The following is an 18,822-nucleotide window of genomic DNA, read 5'->3' on the forward strand; positions in this document are numbered from 1 at the left end:
GGCTTACCCAGGGCTTCCAACTCCTGAGGTGCATATTCTTAGGCATTCTTGTGATCGCATTTTGTTTCGAACGGTTTTTAACGTTGCATTTTAAATTGCTGAGACCCGCCCTGGGATCTTAGGGTGGGCAATATACCAAATTCATCACAGTCATCTACGGGATTGGAGGCAGTGTGGCTGAGGAGGAGCAGCACTCACCCATCTGAAAATCTGTTCCCATCGTCCACTGCAGAGAGGTTCCCTCGCCACAACTGCGGGCTCATGTTCCTCTTCCTCCGGATGGTGACGCCTGGGTGAAAAAGCTGAAAAATCACTCCGGTCAATCATAACTGAGTGGGGACTCAGGCAGGCATTTATGAGTTATGCAGTTAACCAGGGGGCAAGGCAGGCTGTATATTTAGCGGCTGACTGCTTAATTTCCCAAACATGAGGAAGGGGTGGGTATTTGCCAATAGCTTTTAATGAGAATTGAGAGTACGCCCTACAGTGGCCTGAGGGGGTGTGGCCTTGGGAACGTCCCAAGGGACAGACAGAGAGGCCGCGTGGCCATATTCAGGTCCCGGGGCTGAGGCCACACAACCCTCCTCCTAACTCCATGGCCAATATCAGTGCCTAGCAAATGTCCTTCCAGCAAGTCACAATCTGCACCGATAGCTCAGTTGGTTAGAGTGTGGTGCTGATAACACCAAAGTTGCAGGTTTGATCCCCGTATGGGACAGCTGCCTATGACAGAGCCGAATTACCAAATAGGCAGAGTAAGCACTGGCTTATAGGCCCCATGCCTTTTAGGGGCCTCAACAACGGATCAAAATCAATACTGTTTGTTTTGTGTAATGTAATTGGTTTTTAAAAATTGTTGGTTGGTAAAATAAAAAGTGTATTGGGAGATAATTTGCAAGCCAGGCCCCCCATCCCCAATTTAGACTGTCTAGGGGCCTCCGCAGGGTTTAATCCAGCACTGCTGCAGGGGGTCAGACTGGAGGATCTTCAGGGTCCCTTCCAAGTTCACAGTTCTATGAATCTATGAACAAGGGAATCTGCCTTGTTACTAACTTAGTACTGTCTACACCAGGGGTCAGCAAACTTTTCCAGCAGGGGGCAGTCCACTGTCCCTCAGACCTTGTGGGGGGCTGGACTATATTGGGGGGGGAGGAAGGAACGAATTCATATGCCCCACAAATAACCCAGAGATGCATTTTAAATAAAAGCACACATTCTACTCATGTAAAAACACCAGGCAGGCCCCACAAATAACCCAGAGATGCAGGTTAAATAAAAGGACACATTCTACTAACGTAAAAACATGCCGATTCCCAGACTGTCCACGGGCCGGATTTAGAAGGTGATTGGGCTGGATTTGGCCCCCGGGCCTTAGTTTGCCTACCCATGGTCTACACTGACTCTCCAGGCAGGAGGCCCAACTGAGGACACCTGAGATTGCTCCTGGAACCCCCTGCATGCAAAGCAGATGCTTTATCACTTTAGTAGAGTAAGATTCTAGCCCTCATGGTTCTGAATAACGGGTTAAAAAAAGAACACAGGAAGCTGCCTTATACAGAGTCAGACCACCTAGCTCAGTGCTGCCTGCTCTGACTGGCAGCAGCTCTTCAGGATTTCAGACATAAGTCTTTCCGCAGCCCTACCAGGAGAAGTTAGGGATTGAAGCTGGGACCTTCTGCATGCAAGACAACTGCTCTACCCCCCCCCAGCTACAGCCCCTCCCTTTACCGCTCTCTCACACCTGATAGTTGGGCTCCACTTCCCCTCTGCTCCAGGGATTTTGGGGCGCCTCCAATCCGCAGTCGCTCCAGCAGGTGGTGTCCTGGCTCCTGCGCTCTGGCTCCATGGGCTGGAAGGGCTGAATCACCAGAGGCCGCTGCATGGCCATGACACGCAGCGGCGGAGGGACGTAGTTCACAGACGGAGGGCCCACCGCTTTCCAGAGGAAGGCGCTGGGTCTGCTGCAGGGCGCCCTGAGGTTTCCAAAAGCGGCGCCCTCGTCCTTCTCCCAGTATTCTCGGACGATGGGGTTCAGGGCAACAGCGCATGGCCGGGGCTGGGGCTTTCTGAAGCTCTCCAGCTGGTCCAGCTTCCTTTCCGTCCGGCAGAGAGAGTCCCTCGCCTGCTGCAGCAGCGTCTGGGAGATCTTCAGGTTCAGGACGCACTTCCCAAAGTAGTGGCCCCCCTTCCAGGGGGTGTTCCGGCCCCGGGGGCTGGAGAACCTCACCATTTGCTGCACAGGGTAGGCCTGTGACATGTAGGCGACCTCTTCCCTGGTGTATTCCGACTCTGGATCGGAGGTGGCGCCCCCCTCGCTGCAGCTTGTCTGCCCGTCCTGAATTCTGGCTGGCAGGGGCGGCGAAAGGGCTTTAGCCCAATCCCCCGGGACGGTCCGAGGCTGCCTTGGGGATCCCTGGCCCGGTCCGGATGTTGTGTCCTCCTCCGTGCTGTCCCCGCACATCTCAGGGTAGCAGGTGTAGATCTCGTTGATTTCAAAGCTGCAGAGGCTCTCGTCCCTGTCGCTGGTGCCCCCCTGGACTTTGGGAGCCAAGAGGTGGCCGGACTGAGCGGCAGGGAGGGCAGGCTGAGACTGGCGGCCAGCGGCACCTTCGATTCTGGGAGCAGAAGCAGCGCATCTCATCACGGTGAAGCTCCCGGCTGAAGAATCAAGAGCACGAGTCAGAATGGAGGGGCTAAGCTCTTAACAAGCACAGGACAGTGTTTTCTCTCCTCAAACATACAGACTTCCAAAGGGCCTCTCAGGATCCTGTGGCGTATTTCTGCCCCTTGTGCATGACGCCTGGATGCAAAGCCTGCATCAGGGATGTGGAAGCTGCTGCTCTCCACCTCACAGCGCTCCTGGCCGCTAGCCATGTTGGCTGGGGCTGATGGATAGCTCAGTCTGCAGAGCATGAGACTCAATCTCAATCCCATGGGTTCAAGCCCCACAGTGGGCAAAAAGACTCCTGCATTGCAGGGATTGGACTAGGGATGTCCAATCAGCAGATTGTGACCTAGCAGTAGATCCCCGGCTGATCCTGGTAGATCGTAGTTATGGGGGGAAAGCTTAAAAATTCTGTGCAATCCTCGCCCAAAAAAGCTCAACAACTCTGGGCACTTCCCTCCTAAAAAAAGATCAATAACTCTGGGCAATCCACCCACCCCACGCACGCTCCTCCTCCCTCCAATGACAATGGGTAGATCACTGCCAGTGCTTTACTGGGAGTAGATCGCAGTCTCTTGGGAGTTGCACATGCCTGGACTAGATGACCCTCATGGTCCCTTCCAACTCTGAGCAGGGTCACTTCTATGAACATCATCTAGCAGGGCAGATGGTTGTTCCCCCATTCCTGGTATGTGTCTGGAGGGCCACAAACATACAGAAGAGACCAACCATAGCTCTGTACTACCTACACTGACGGGCAGCAGCTCTCCAGGATTTCAGGCCTAGCTGGAGATGCAGCTGTGGACTGAGCCTGGGGCCTTCTGCATGCGAAGCAGGTGTCCTGCCACTTAGATGCAGCTCTTCCCGTTTGCCCCAGGAGGGAAACTGCCACCGGCAGCAAAGACACAAAAGGCCAGGCTTTGGCCCTTGCAGCAAAAGCAGAACTTACAAGGCAGACACGGGACACTCTGCTCCTCTTCTGGCTTCTCTTCTTCCTGCTCCTCTTCTGGCAACTCTTCTTCCACCTTGACCGAGACAGCGGAGGCGGACGGCAAGCAGATATTAATGTCAGCACGGGGTTCGGCCTTTGACGGGCCAGAACTGTCACCATGGCGGGTCCTACGAGACTCAAGCAAATCCTGCAGTGGCAAGGAGAATGGTGTTAGGACACCATTCTCTCCCTGAAACCAAATTAAGTTGCCATTGTTGGCATCCGTCTGTCTCAAGAGACAGTGGAGTGTGCCTCCAGGGGCAGAGTCAAACCTTTGTGTTAGGAGCATTAAAGTGCACTCCCCAAGACACAAGCCTGGGGAGTGTGTATGGAGGTCCTAGCCTGCCCAGATGACAAGCCCGCCCCTCTCAGCCTCGCTGATGTGGTCCAAAGAAAAGCAGAGCAATACGTTTGGAACCACCTTGGCTGCAGGAGTTGCCGGAAGGAGGCGTACAAGGCATTATCCAACCATCTTAGCAACTCAACTCCTGATTTGTGTGGGTTTTACCCCTTAGCCTTATCTTCTTCCGAAATATCCTGCAAGGCAGCTGAGCTATAGGGTCAAAGTTTTCTCCCAGATGAGCTACCACTTTTCAAGTGATCCATTGGTGGGGGGAGTTTGAGCACAGGCTCTACGGAGTTGAGAAGCAGCCTTACAAAAATAATGTTTACAAAACACACTGGCAGTCAGTTTTTAGCTAGCTAGACAGCCACAGCTGGGTGCCCAGAGGTGGTTCAAATTTGCCAGAGGTGACCAGCAGTAAAGCTGTTTGCAAGCCCAGATTTGGGAGGCTCAATTGCTCTGGTTCACCTTCAGGTCATTCTTCAGGATGTATCGGATATCCTGCAAGTTCATGGTGCGTTGCTTCTGCCTGGACTCCAGCCCGGTCTTCACGATGTCGTAATAGGGCTTGGGCAGCCTGGCATCCGCTTCCAGCCACTGCCCCGAAACTATGAGATCCTTAACATCCGGGCCCTCGAACCCATCCCAGGGGATGGTATCTGGAAGACACACAGACCACATGCATGCTCTGATGTGGTGAAGGGGAGGAGCCTGCCTTATGGCAGAGGGCACGTCAAGAAATACACAATTAAAATTAAAACAGAATCAGAATTGTAGAGTTGGAAGGGACCTTCAGGATCATCTAGTAGTAGTAGAATTTCGGCAACAGCCTTGAAGGGGAGGCTGGGGCCAATCAGCTTGATGAAGACGGGAGGAGAGACTATTCCAAACAAGGTGCAGCAGCCAAGAAATGGGAATGGGGCAGGTCGAGAGCTTCAAAAAGCGAACACACAAACTACAGTTGTAAAAGGGCAGCCAAAATGATCACGGGTGGAGCATTTGGGACTTCTCACTTTAGAGTAAGAGGCGACACAACAGAAGTTTATAAAATTCTGCAAGGCATGGAGGATGCGAATAGAGAGGAGGTTTTCTCCCTCTCATAACACCAGAACTTGTGTTCATCCAATGAATGTTAGAAGATTCAGGACAAATAAAAGGAAGTCCGTCTAGCGGATTGTTAAAACTATGGAACTCACTTCCGCAAGAGGCAGTTACAGCCCCCAACTTGGGATGGCTTTAAAAGACTGTACAAATTCAGGGGAGGATAAAGCTATCAATGGCTAGTAGCCACAATGGCTGGGCTCTGCCTCCACGGTCAGAGGCAGGGATGCTTCTCAATAGCAGGTGCTGGGAACCACAGGAGGGGAGAGCGCTCTTGGGCTTGGGTCTTGCCTGCGAATTTCACAGAGGTATCTGTCTGGCCGCTGTGAGAACAGGATGCTGGACTAGACGAGCCACTGGCACAATCCAGCAGGTTCTTACCTTGGTGAGGCTTAGCATCCCTCCCTCCACTTCTGTACCTGTTAGAGCCTCCTGCATCACCGCGCAGAAGCTGTAGATGTCAGACTTGGTGGTCGCAGTCCTCTGGAGGATTACTTCTGGAGCGCACCATTTGTACAACTGGGAAGGGATGGGCAGCCGCGTCAGGTCGCTGTGCTCTCCCCCATCCTTGCTGCCAAAGACAGGAAACCAAGAGGCCCTCAGAACACGTGGCAAGGGGGAGAACATACATCCCAGAGATGCTCAGCATTATTTTAAAGCTGGATAACCCGTGAAGGGTGGCGCTGTGGGTTAAACCACAGAGCCTAGGACTTGCCGATCAGAAGGTCTACGGCGTGTAGACTATTAACAACGAAACTGCAAAAAGGAAGATATATCAAGAAGCCCGTAACCGGGAGGGAAGGAGGTCTATATGTGTACATATGGGTGATATCAACAAGATGATGTAACTAAAGGATTGTAATGGAAATTTATATTATTTTACTTTGTTTATTTATGTTTGTTTTTGATTATGGTTTGTCTAATTAAAATCAATAAAAAAGAAATGGGGGGAAAAAGAAGGTTGGCAGTTCGAATCCCCGCGATGGGGTGAGCTCCTGTTGCTCGGTCCCAGCTCCTGCCAACCTAGAAGTTCAAAAGCACGTCAAAGTGCAAGTAGATAAATAGGTACCGATCCGGCGGGAAGGTAAATGACATTTCCGTGTGCTGCTCTGGTTCACCAGAAGCGGCTTAGTCCTGCTGGCCACAAGACCCGGAAGCTGTACGCCGGCTCCCTCGGCCAATAAAGCGAGATGAGCGCCGCAACCCCAGAGTCAGCCATGACTGGACCTAATGGTCAGGGGTCCCTTTACCTTTAACACGTGAAAATGGGGGGGGGGAGAGACAGTAGCTGCAAGAGAGCTCTCAAAGACCCACTTGTTTATGTGGGACATTATTGCAGTCAATCAACACTTATGCTTTGCCAAATGGGCACACGAAAGGGCTGAGGCTCACAGAGCTTTCCTGTAAAATTTGCTAGAGAGAAGTCAGTGAAATCATTTCCTTTGTCTGCCTTGGCAGGAAGCTTGTAACACTACATACTTCCTTCGTGCCTGGGCGGCCTCCTTTTTTTCAGCATGCTTCCAAGCTGACCACGCATGCACGTCCGACCTCTGCAGCTCAGACACCATTTCCAAACTTACATTTTGCACTTTTATTAGTTGCTCAAGTAATATGGGAAGAACAGGGGAAAGTAGGGCGCCTTTACCTCTCGATCATGTACTCCAGGTTGGTAAGCTTGGCTTCCCCGGCCAAAACCACCACCACAGCATAGGAGCTGACCGTGCGGTGGATGAAGCCGTGCGAGTGCAGGAACCTCAGGCCGTCGTTCACCTGGAGCAAGAGGTGCACGAGGGTCTCCATGTGCACAATGGGGAACTCCGAACGCTGCCGAGGGAAAGAGGAAAGAAACCAGCTCTTAGCTGGAGCGTTTGCTCTTCCCAGGAACCTCCAGGAAGACAGCATTTAAAACAGGGCAGGTACCCTCCTACACCATACAGTTAAAGCAGTCAACATATGATGTGGGTGTTTAGCTTACTGTCTGGTAATCATTCTGCTTTAGAACTGTTTGAGATCAGAGGAGATGATCACAGCCCAGTTCACACGTAATGTCAAGCCATGGTTTATTCAACGATGGTTCATTAAACCATGGTTTCTCCAACTGTCCAAACCCTGCCCAGCAGCTTAACCTGAAGTCATGATTTGCTGTCTTTGGCTTGTTTTAACTGTGGCTCAGCACTATGTGCAAAGCCAGCACCTCTTTTACTCCATCTAACCTACCACATGGCGCAGGACAAAATGGATCAATCCCTCTTAGCCATGAAGCTTGCCAGGTGGCTCTCTTAACTATGAAGTTCAATGACTTAGTCACACTCTCTCAGCGTAACCTAATTCACGGGGTTGTTATGAGGATAAAGTTTGGCAGGGGCCAGAAGAACCTGATTTGTCACTCTGAGCTCCTTGGGAGGAAAGCACTGGGGGCGGGTAGAACAAATATATTAATTCTGCCAAGAAACAAAAACGGTCACTTTACCCTCTCATGAAGGATGCTATAAAGGGAGCCAAAAGTAACCCTCTCAAACACTAAGCGCGTTTTCTCCAAGTCGCTGGATAAACAGACGGCCATCAGCTGCAACAAATGAGGATGGCGGAGCTGGCTGCAGAAGGAGATATGAAAACCCAACGGTGTGAAGGGAAATTGGATTACGAAGGAAGTGCATTTCCAGGCTTACTGATCTTATCCCGTCAGAACAGCTCACTCTGCCTTTCCTAACCAACTTAAAGCACCAGAACCAACAAAAAAGCAACAACAGAACATGCTGGGAGCAAAGGCCAAAAGAGGGTGGGAGCTAACATGGAACAGGCCATCAGCATGGCACCAGAAAACACAACTGATCTTTCAAGGGATGCTCTGCTGGGTATTGCTGCGTGCAACCCATCGCCGAGTGCTGAGAGGCTCTGGGGTGTATGCGCTTATCCGTATTTCCGTTTCCTTGGAATGACGGTTAACAAAAGACTGTGGTGCTTTTAAGACATGTGGTTTTATTTACACATACCGTATTTTTCGCCCTATAAGACGCACTTTTCCCCCTCCAAAAATGAAGGGGAAATGTGTGTGCGTCTTATGGGGCGAATGCAGGCTCCTTGGCTTCAGCGATAGCAACACGAAGCCTCCGAAGCCTGCGCTCCAGAGGCTTCGTGTTGCTTCTGCTGAAGCCAGGAGAGTCTGCTCTTTGAGGCTGGCGGTGGGAGAAAGCAGCACTTCCCCCATCGCCAGCCCCCGAGGATGGGGGGCAGCGGGAAGGCGCGTGACGCCTTCCTGCTACTCTCCAACCTGGCTTGGAGGCTGGCGGTGGGGGAAAGCAGGCTTTTCCCCAAGGAGGGAGAAGGGACTGACTGGCGGAGTCCGTCCTTTTTCGCTTCTGTGGGCTTTTGTGGCAGATGGGGGAATTCCCCCACCTCCCGTAAAAGCAGGCAAAAGCCGTGCGTCCTTTAAAGGGGCTGCGCGGCTTTGCTGGCTTTTCTAGGAGGTGGGGGAATTCCCCCACCTCGCAGAAAAGCCCGCAAGAGCCGTGCAGCCTTTAAAGAGCGTGCAGCTCTTGGGGGCTTTTCCCCAAGGAGGGAGAAGGGACTGACTGGCCGTTTCAGTCCCTTCTCCCTCCTGGTCGAAAAGCCCGCAGAAATCGCACGTGGCTCCTGTGGGCTTTTGCGGGAGGTGGGGGAATTCCACCACCTCCCGCAAAAGCAGGAAGAAGGTCTTGGAGTAGCGCACAGGCTGCGTGCAGCCTGTCCGCTGCTCCCAGAGCTGCAGGGCGGAAATCATATTTTTTCCCTTGATTTCCCCCCCTGGAAACTAGTTGCGTCGTATGGGCCGGTGTGTCCTATAGGGCGAAAAATACGGCACATATAATCAGAGGATAAGATGGAAGGTCTCACAGCACTGATGCCTGAAAGATCTTGCCTCCCCATCAGGTTTTCCAGGGAAGCCCCAAGCCACCACTTTGGGTCCAGCACAGAGCAATGGATGCCTTTGTCTCTCGAGCATCAGCCAAAGCTCACTCATAAAACTCTGGCTATTGTTCTTCTATACAGGGGTCGGCAAACTTTTTCAGCAGGGGGCCTGGTCCACTGTCCCTCAGACCTTGTGGGGGGCCAGACTATATTGGGGGGGGGATGAACGAATTCCCATGCCCCACAAATAACCCAGAGATGCATTTTACATAAAAGGACACATTCTACTCATGTAAAAACACGCTGATTCCCAGACTGTCTGTGGGCCGGATTTAGAAGGCAATTAGGCCGGATCCAGCCCCCGGGCCTTAGTTTGCCTACCCATGTTCTATAAGGTGAAGTCTGCTTCCACTAGGTGGTGGGGGGTTACACACACACACACACACACACACACCCGTTTGTCTCTATGGCAACAAGGCAGCCCCTTTTTAATGTAAATGGCAGGACTGAACTGGCAGGCCAAGGCCACTCCCTTAGCGAAGGAACTGATCTGGCTGGTTTCTCCAAATAGATTCTACCCTCCGTGACACAGAATCACAGCTTTGAAAGGGACTCATGGGTTTCATCCAGACTGACCTCCCCCCACAAAAAACCCTATAACACTGTAATCAGCCAAGAGACTGAGGAGGAAGAGAGAAACAAGTAGATTATTTTCCCCAAGGCAAATAGCCACAATACAGATTCCCTCTTTGTTGTTCCACCAAAACAAGGTTACCAGAATAGCTCTAGGGCTTTTCCTCCTTCCTGCTCAGCACCCAAATTGCATGGGCACCTTTTACTTATTTGCAAGAAGTGCAAGTTGACATCGCTGCTGAGGCGCTGTTCCCCCTCCGATCTGAACATCAGTAGAGGAAGGAGCCACAATCGTGATTCAGGCTTTCCCCGCCAAAGCTGCCGTACCTACTGTACTCCTGTTCCGCGAGAAGCAGGTCGGATAGGCGCAGCTTGCTGCAGTGCTGGTGGGGTTTCATGTTCAGCTCCTTCACTGTGACTCTGCTTCCACCCCACATCAAACTGCAAGAGTGGGGAAGGGAGGGGAGAGAGGCCAGGTGTGAATTTCTGGACTTTTTCTTTGGCAGTATTGCAGTTTTCAATACTCTGTTGAACGCATACTCTATCACAGGAGGTGGACAGAAGGGTAGCTCCCAAAGGAAGATCGCCAGTGGTGGTGTAGCAGGAGGCACTGTGCAAGTGGGAGGCCAGGGTTCAAATCCAGGCAGGTCAAATGCTGACAAGTGTTTTCACCTGGTTTTCAGTTTACTTTTATTTTAATTATTTCTAATGCCTTATTTAAGTGGTGACGATATCGTTGTTTTATTCTTTTTGTAAACAACTTTTGAAACAGAGGGAACCAAAAGCAAGCACCCTTCAAGTTTTTGGCACTCAAAAAAGAAAATTCCACAGCTTGCAACTCTTTAAATCTAAGCGTGTGTCTTTTTGCAGTAGGCTCCGACTGGTGAATCCTGGGGGTTCTACTCTAAAAAAAAAAGTAGAACAACACAAGTCTAAATGGGCAAAAGAAAGCACCACTGATATGAAACTGCGCTGTTAAACCTGTTCTTAATAATATTTAAGTGATTTGGACTGCAGTTTCTCGTCTGGATGCGTACTTGTCAGGGGTTCAGGAGCAGAGACGCAGAGAAGGGAGGAAGCAGAGAGCGAGGGGGAGGAATCCGAAGGGAAAATGAGTGATGATGACGACCCGAGATCTCCAAGCCTAAGCAGTGAGTCAGAGGACTCCCAAAAGGGAGCCCCAGTGAGCAGAGCAAGGGGGGGATCCGGGGGGACACCCCAGGAGGAAGGGAACAGAGGAGATTCAGAGAGTAGCAGCTGGAAGTCGGGACCCACGCTCATAACTGAGGGCGGCAGCAGCTGGAAGTCGGGACCCACGCTCAAGACTGAGAGCAGCAGGGAGGAAGGTAGCCAGGCATCGGGTTCCGGAGGCTGTCAGCAGGAGGGAGGGCACGAGTCAGGGGTGGTCACACCCTCCTCAGAGAGCGAGGCAACGGTTAAGAGGAAAGTAGAGAGTTGGGCGCGCGCGCCAAGTTCAAATGCAGCGGAAGCTGGAGCAGTAAGCAGCCCGGAGAGTGAGCCAGGTCCCAAAGCCCGCCGCAAGGAGGCAGAAGGATCAGGGGGGTCAGCGTCAGAGGAGAGTAGAAGGGAGGAGGCCCAGGGGGGCAGAAGGACCCAGAGACGTAGGGAGAGGCGAAGGAGGTGGAGCAAGGCTAGGGTATTAAGCTGGTGTGCAAGAGGCGGGGACTCAGACGGGTCTTCGCCGACCTAGGGCAGAAGGTGTAGAGCTGCACGCTGCAGTTCGGAAATGAAACCTGTAACTTAATAAAGACTCTTATAAAGTGAACGCTGGCGGACTTGGTCCTATGTGAGCTGGGACTGGGTGGCAGCTCTGACAGTAAGACCCGTCTCACAAAAGCTTCGGACACCTGATATCTCGCAGCGGAGAGAGAGGCAGCTGGAGGAGGGGATCGGTGTTTGGGAGCAAGCTCACGACGGTTAGCAGAGATGACGGAAGCAGAGACAGTTGCAGCGCTGCAACAGGCAGTTACCCAATTGAACGCGGAGGTACTGGCATCCAAGAAGAGGGAGGAGGATGCGGCAGCCGCCTACAGAGATCTCCACGCCAGGTTTGAAGCATGGGTTAAACACGGGCAGCCAGGACCCAGACCGGAGGGGGTTGGGTTGGCACGGAGAGCAGGAGGGCTTGTGGCTCACTTCGATGGGAATTTACAACAGTACCCCAATTTTCGAGCAGACGTAATGTGCGCACTGCAACTGCTGGCAAAAGACTTTAGAGATGAGGAAGAGAAAGTGGGGTTCATACTATCCCATTTGCATGGGGATGCTAAAGCGTGGCTACGCAATTTGTGGAGGGATAAAGATCCGGCGCTTCAGAATGCAGATGCCTTTATCAAAGCGATGGATGCGTGTTTTTTGTCTACTATTGATGTGGATCTTGCCCGACGGGAGATTCATGGACTAAAACAAGGGAGGGCAAGCGTCCGGCAGTACCACGCCCGCTTTTTTGCGCTGGTCAGTGCCTTAGAGTGGGACCGGGATTCGCCCCCTGTCAGAGACCTGTTCTGGGAGGGTCTAAGCTCTGCGGTCAAGGATGAGATTGCAAGGGGGGAGAGGCCCCGAAGCACGCAGGAGGTGGTCCAAAGGGCGCTGACTGTGGGGGTGAGGCTGGAAGAACGTCCATGGTGCAGAGATGAAGGACGTGGAGGGCGCGAAGCAGCGAGAAGTTTCTCTTTCATTCCAAGAGAAGCAGCGCGTGCGCAATCCACACCTCCGCCTGGAGGGGGAGGGGAACCGATGGAGGTTGGAGGTGCAAGGGCTCAGTCAGCAGCCAGAGCCCAAGCACCGACAGCAGTGAAAGCGAAGCCTCCTAGAGGGAACAGGAAGTGTTACATCTGCGAGGATCCAGGCCATGTGGCGAAAGAGTGTCCCCGGAGGCTCCACAAGCACACTGCAGCCTCAGCAATGGTGACTGCAGCAACGCAGCAAGGAGAACCACAGCAGGGAAACGACGATGTCTGGCTGGAGACAGAGGCACTGGGGCCCAGCCAGACGCATCAGTGAAGCAGTCCCCAGCGATCTTGCAACCCACGGACCCCCTCCCACCCAAACCAGTAGTGCAGCTCACAGCATCTCTCCAGCTACCCGATGGCGTCACTATCGAAGTGCCGCTTTCTGTGGATTCTGGAAGCAACGCAGACTTTATAGCGCAGGATTTTGTGGAGCAGCACGCTATACAGCTACTGCCTGCCACTCTGCCCCTGCAAGTCGTCACAGTGGATGGCAGAGAGTTGCTAGGGGGGCAGGTGGTGAAGCAAACGCCACCGATGGTGATGCGCCTTGGCAACCACAGGGAAGTCATCAGTTTTAATGTCACCCAACTGTCGGACACGCCCATTGTGTTGGGCATGAGTTGGCTGGACAGGCACAGTCCGACACTGGCTTGGTACCAGAGACAGCTGATCTTCGGCTCCTCTTATTGCGCAGAACACTGCATCCTGCCCAGACAGGAGGGAGAGGAGGAGGAATCACAACTGCAGTTGGGAACGTTGCAAGCAGTCCCCCACAAATACGCAGACTTTCTGGAGGTCTTCTGCGAGAAAGAGGCTGACAAGCTACCACCGCACAGGCAATATGACTGCAAGATTGACCTCCTACCAGGGGCGACGCTGCCGAAAGGGAAGCTGTATTCCATGTCTGAGGACGAATTACAGGAACTCAAACAGTTCATAGATCACAATTTGCAGCGCGGTTTCATCCGGGAGTCCAGGGCAGTAGGGGGCAGTCCTGTTTTCTTCGTGAAGAAGAAAGACACGCCCCAAAAAAGACTGGTGGTGGATTTTCGCCTCTTAAACAAGATGACCAAGCCTTCTGATTTCCCCATGCCCAGGATTGACGACCTACTAGCGACGGTGCGCAAGGGACGCGTGTTCACCAAGTTGGACCTGCGAGGTGCGTACAATCTCATCCGCATGAGGGAGGGCGATGAGTGGAAGACAGCCATGTTCACGCCTCTGGGCACCTACGAATACAGAGTGATGCCGTTTGGATTGCAAAACGGTTCTCACTGTTTCCAAGCTTTCATGCATCATGTGTTGGCGGGACTCCTTTACAAGAAGTGCGTCTGCTTTCTGGATGACATCCTGATATTCTCCGAATCGCAGCAAGCCCATGACCAAGATGTTCGGGAGGTGCTGAAGAGGCTGCAGCAGCATAGACTGTACGCCAAACTGGAGAAGTGCCAGTTCGACACGACGGAGGTGGATTTCTTGGGTTACAAGTTGTCGGACAAGGGGCTAGCCATGGACAGCGCCAAGGTTCGTGCGGTGTTGGATTGGAAGAGCCCGCGCAACCGGAAGGAGGTCCAGCGGTTTGTCGGCTTCGCCAACTTCTATCGCAAGTTTATCAAGGGGTTCGCGATGCAGACGGCGGCCATTACGGACACGCTAAGCTCCAAGAAAAAGAAATTCATCTGGACGGAGCAGGCGGAGCAGTCCTTTCAAGCACTCAAGCGTCTCTTCGCGTCGGAAGAGCAACTGCTGCATATCGACCCCAGCAGACCGATGCGGGTAGAGACAGACGCGTCCGATAGAGCAGTGGGAGCTGTCCTGCTGCAAAGGGACCCACAGGGGGTCTGGAGGCCGGGAGCGTTCTACTCCAGAAAGCTCAGCAAGTCGGAGCAGAACTACACCATCTGGGACAGGGAGTTGCTGGCCATTCATGCAGCTTTCAAGGCGTGGAGGCACTTCCTGATCGGCGCCAAGCACACGGTGCAGGTCTGCACGGATCACAAGAATCTGGAGCACTGGCGCACGGCTCAGTTCCTGAACCAGAGGCAGATACGTTGGGCGGAGTTCTTTGCTGACTTCAATTTCCGAATAGAGTACGTCCCAGGCGACACCAACGTCATGGCGGATGCACTGTCCCGCAAACCGCAATACCTCGAAGAGGCGACGCCAGCGGCAGCCATGCACATCTTCGCGCCAACAGCGTGGGCGTGCGCTTCAGCCACAGTAGACCTGGATGCGGTGCGGCGGGCGTTGCAGGACGACTCCTTCGCGCAGGCGAAGATGGCAGAGGTGCACAAGGGCACGGCGAAGGGCGACGAGTTCCAGATACGAGACGGCTTGCTCTTACGTAAAGGGGCCATCTACGTGCCGGGAGACGAACTTCGCGCCAGGGTACTGCAGCAGCTGCACGACGCACCCACGGCCGGGCACTTTGGCACGGAAAAAACGGTGGAATTAGTCGCAAGGGACTTTTGGTGGCCCAGACTGAGAGGGGAAGTCGCGGACTACGTTGCGAGGTGCGACACCTGCCAGAGGGCCAAACCGGTGCACAAACCACCGGCAGGACTGCTGGAACCGCTGCAAACGCCGTTTGAACCGTGGGAGAGGGTGGCCCTGGACTTTGTTACGGATCTACCCAGCTCGAGAGGCAAGACAGCTGTACTAGTGGTGGTGGACTTGTTCACCAAGATGGCACATTTCATTCCGTGTGCGAAGGTGGCCACGGCGGAACAAACCGCCAAACTGTTCATAGATCACGTGTTCAAAGTGCATGGTCTGCCGCGGTCTATCCTGTCCGACCGCGGGCGCCAGTTCGTCTCGAATTTCTGGCAGAAGCTGATGAGTTTTCTAAATGTCAAGGTCGATCTGGCATCAGCAAGACACCCGCAGACCAACGGGCAAGCAGAGAGGGTCAATGCCATCATGCAGCAGTACCTGAGATGCTATGCCAATCAACAACCTGCGACCTGGGTGGATTACCTGCCGCTCGCCGAGTTCGCTTACAACAACACGAAGCACGTGTCCACAGGGGTGACGCCGTTCTTCGCCAACAATGGGAGGAATCCCAGAACCTTCCCGGGACGGGAGAGAGTGGGGGACGGAGAACCACAGACGGCGGACGCGTTCGCGTCAGAGTTGCAGGCGGTACACGATCAACTCAGACGGCAGCTGGAGCTAGCTAAGCACGCCTACAAGGTGCAAGCTGACAAGCACAGGCGGGTTGGCGAAGAGATCCAAGTGGGAGACTGGGTCTGGTTGGCAGCCCACGCAGTGCCGACCAGGTCACTAGCCAAGAAGAAGTTGGGGCACAAGCAAATTGGTCCGTACCAAGTCGAAGCACAGATCAACCCGGTAGCCTTCCGACTGGTGCTGCCGGAGGGTTCCAGAATGCATCCGGTGTTCCACAGGTCGGTGCTCACTCCCTACAAGGCACCTCACAGATTCCAGGAGCCAGGGACGGCACCGAGTCCGTTCCGGGAGCGGACGGAGACGCGAGGGGTGACGCAGCAAGACCCCATCAACGAGGTCACGGAGATTTTGGACTCCAGATGGGGGGAAGAGGGAGTCGAATACCTCCTAGCCAGAGAGGGCACCCGGGCCAGCGCCAATAGCTGGGTGCCAGACTACGCTTTGGAGGAACCCCTGCTCAAGGACGAGTTTCATGCCCTTTTCCCACACAGACCCATGCCAGCGAGCTTCTTCGACGACTGGCTGTTCACGCCCACACTTTCTTCCAGCACGTTCCATGGATTCGACTCGGACGGGGAACCCGCGCTGAGCACCCGTTCCCCAGAAGGATCGCCGGCGGGTTCGGCGTCAGACACCTCGTATTGGTGGGACGATCGACCGGAGGAGCAATGGCGCCGGAAGTGGCTGGAGATGCCAGGTCGAGCGACCGACGCAGAGACTGACATGGACGTGTTCGGGGAGGACCTTGGGTTCGAGCACGGCGGTACAGAGATGGAAGCGGAACAGGTCAACGTCGGCGACCGCGAGGAGGAAGACTCGGAGGTCTTCAGTTGGCGGCCAACCACGGGGAGCGAACTGTATCCGGCATTCCCTCCCGTGATGATGGAGCACCCAGCACCCACACCTGAAAGCGGGGAGGGGGGAAGGGGGGGCTTCGAGGGGGGGATGGATGTCAGGGGTTCAGGAGCAGAGACGCAGAGAAGGGAGGAAGCAGAGAGCGAGGGGGAGGAATCCGAAGGGAAAATGAGTGATGATGACGACCCGAGATCTCCAAGCCTAAGCAGTGAGTCAGAGGACTCCCAAAAGGGAGCCCCAGTGAGCAGAGCAAGGGGGGGATCCGGGGGGACACCCCAGGAGGAAGGGAACAGAGGAGATTCAGAGAGTAGCAGCTGGAAGTCGGGACCCACGCTCATAACTGAGGGCGGCAGCAGCTGGAAGTCGGGACCCACGCTCAAGACTGAGAGCAGCAGGGAGGAAGGTAGCCAGGCATCGGGTTCCGGAGGCTGTCAGCAGGAGGGAGGGCACGAGTCAGGGGTGGTCACACCCTCCTCAGAGAGCGAGGCAACGGTTAAGAGGAAAGTAGAGAGTTGGGCGCGCGCGCCAAGTTCAAATGCAGCGGAAGCTGGAGCAGTAAGCAGCCCGGAGAGTGAGCCAGGTCCCAAAGCCCGCCGCAAGGAGGCAGAAGGATCAGGGGGGTCAGCGTCAGAGGAGAGTAGAAGGGAGGAGGCCCAGGGGGGCAGAAGGACCCAGAGACGTAGGGAGAGGCGAAGGAGGTGGAGCAAGGCTAGGGTATTAAGCTGGTGTGCAAGAGGCGGGGACTCAGACGGGTCTTCGCCGACCTAGGGCAGAAGGTGTAGAGCTGCACGCTGCAGTTCGGAAATGAAACCTGTAACTTAATAAAGACTCTTATAAAGTGAACGCTGGCGGACTTGGTCCTATGTGAGCTGGGACTGGGTGGCAGCTCTGACAGTACTGCTTTGGGACTTCATCTTGGGTCAGAAGCGATGTATACATTGAACAAGCCTACACCTAGCCTACTTGGTTACGAAGCCCAACTCCCCCTTGCAAAAGCATCAACCCACTTGGTCATAATCATGTACGGCCCAGCTGGAAAGGAGAAGGTTGGTTCATCATCAGCCTGGACCACTTCCTTATCCGAAATGATGGGGAGCGATGCCAGGTAGCCCAGCTGACGGCTGCCTGTGAGGTAAACCTGACAAGAGAAATAATAATTGTAACAATTGCTCTGTTTTCATTTTTCTCCACAACATTCATAATTCTGCAAATCTCTTCCTTATATTCACTTTTGTAAGCAAAGAAAATGAAAAAGAAGCCTTTTTTTACAAAGAAAGATGCTTTGTAAAGAAAGCGTAGCTTTCCCCTGGCCCTTAATAGTATTATAAATACCTGCCCTTGCGATGATTTCACCTTCTCTATTGACAGTGAATTTTTATTGGATAATGCTATGTTTTATTGTCACGTAAACCACTTTGGTGTTCCTTTTTCATAAAAGCAGTGCAGAAATGTTTTCTTACATTTAAAAGACACCCACCCACCAATCCTTTTGCTATTGCTCGAGGACACACGTTTTCCAATCAAGGTCCACATTCTCTTCCAGGAAACCTCCTTGGGGCCAGTCAGGCTCAAGGCAAAAAGGTGCAGAGCAACAAATGTTGAAATTTACCTTGACTAGTTTGTACACAGATTCAAGCACCCATATCCATTCTCAATTAAGGCAAGTGAGAGACATTTCAAGGGTTCCAGGACATATAGTGTCAGGAGCACATCAGCAATAAAGCACATAGTGTTAAGTTAACACTTTATTAGAAGACGCTGCTAAATAGTGCCAGGCCTAGTGTCAGGGAACTGCCATCGGAAGGAAGGGAGGTGGAAGGGCTCACACAGGTTGGGAGAGACTCAGCAGCTGAAGAGGGAACCAGCAGGGGGAGAGGAGGTGAGCCGAGGGGAAGTGAGCAGGAGGGATGGCTCAGAGACACTTCCAGCGAAGACAGTGGGGAGGTTTCAGAACCTCCTGTAGGGACACCCACTCCTTGCCGGAAACTATCACACAGAGAGTCCAGAAGACGTGTTTCCGTTAAGGAGCTTTTATGTTGGAAGAGATTCCGAAAGCAACCACTGTCGGAATCTGCCAGCGACTGACGGAGCCATGCTTAAGGGGCTCCGTTACAGACAGAGGTTTGCGGACTTAACCAAACTCTGAGGGACTTGGATTTTACGCACAAGCAGCTCATCATCCCATCACACCTAGTGAGCACTGCAACTCTTCCTCGTTGGTCTGGCCCCAAGGAGGCAGTTGCGAGGACTGAAGGTCCCTGCCTTCCCACAGCTCCCTAAGTCTACTCCTCTGCCTGGTCCTTCCCAAGTAATCTGAGATGAAGAAGTCTTGTCTGTCTTTGATCTGCCCTCTTCCTATCTCTTCTGGTCCTGGGAGACCAGGGGGCAGGGGAGCTGGTCACAGCAG

General features: G+C 53.4%; 1 protein-coding gene across 3 annotated transcripts in view; it reads right to left on the bottom strand.

Moving 5' to 3' along the window:
* Positions 1-18,822, bottom strand: part of TEX14 (testis expressed 14, intercellular bridge forming factor) — a 60,097-nt gene that overhangs the window by 25,359 nt on the left and 15,916 nt on the right. For all 3 annotated transcript variants that reach the window (XM_082201655.1, XM_082201657.1, XM_082201656.1), the window contains 9 exons: positions 17,423-17,553; positions 9,949-10,062; positions 7,571-7,694; positions 6,746-6,924; positions 5,520-5,671; positions 4,468-4,658; positions 3,615-3,804; positions 1,742-2,658; positions 199-302 (listed from right to left, as the gene is read on the bottom strand). In XM_082201655.1, the coding sequence (XP_082057781.1) occupies positions 199-302; positions 1,742-2,658; positions 3,615-3,804; positions 4,468-4,658; positions 5,520-5,671; positions 6,746-6,924; positions 7,571-7,694; positions 9,949-10,062; positions 17,423-17,553 (2,102 nt within the window). The remainder of the gene's footprint in view (positions 1-198; positions 303-1,741; positions 2,659-3,614; positions 3,805-4,467; positions 4,659-5,519; positions 5,672-6,745; positions 6,925-7,570; positions 7,695-9,948; positions 10,063-17,422; positions 17,554-18,822) is intronic.

This window comes from Podarcis vaucheri (assembly GCF_965113315.1).
Source record: "Podarcis vaucheri genome assembly, chromosome: 15".
In the NCBI taxonomy this organism is placed as follows: Eukaryota; Metazoa; Chordata; class Lepidosauria; order Squamata; family Lacertidae; genus Podarcis; species Podarcis vaucheri.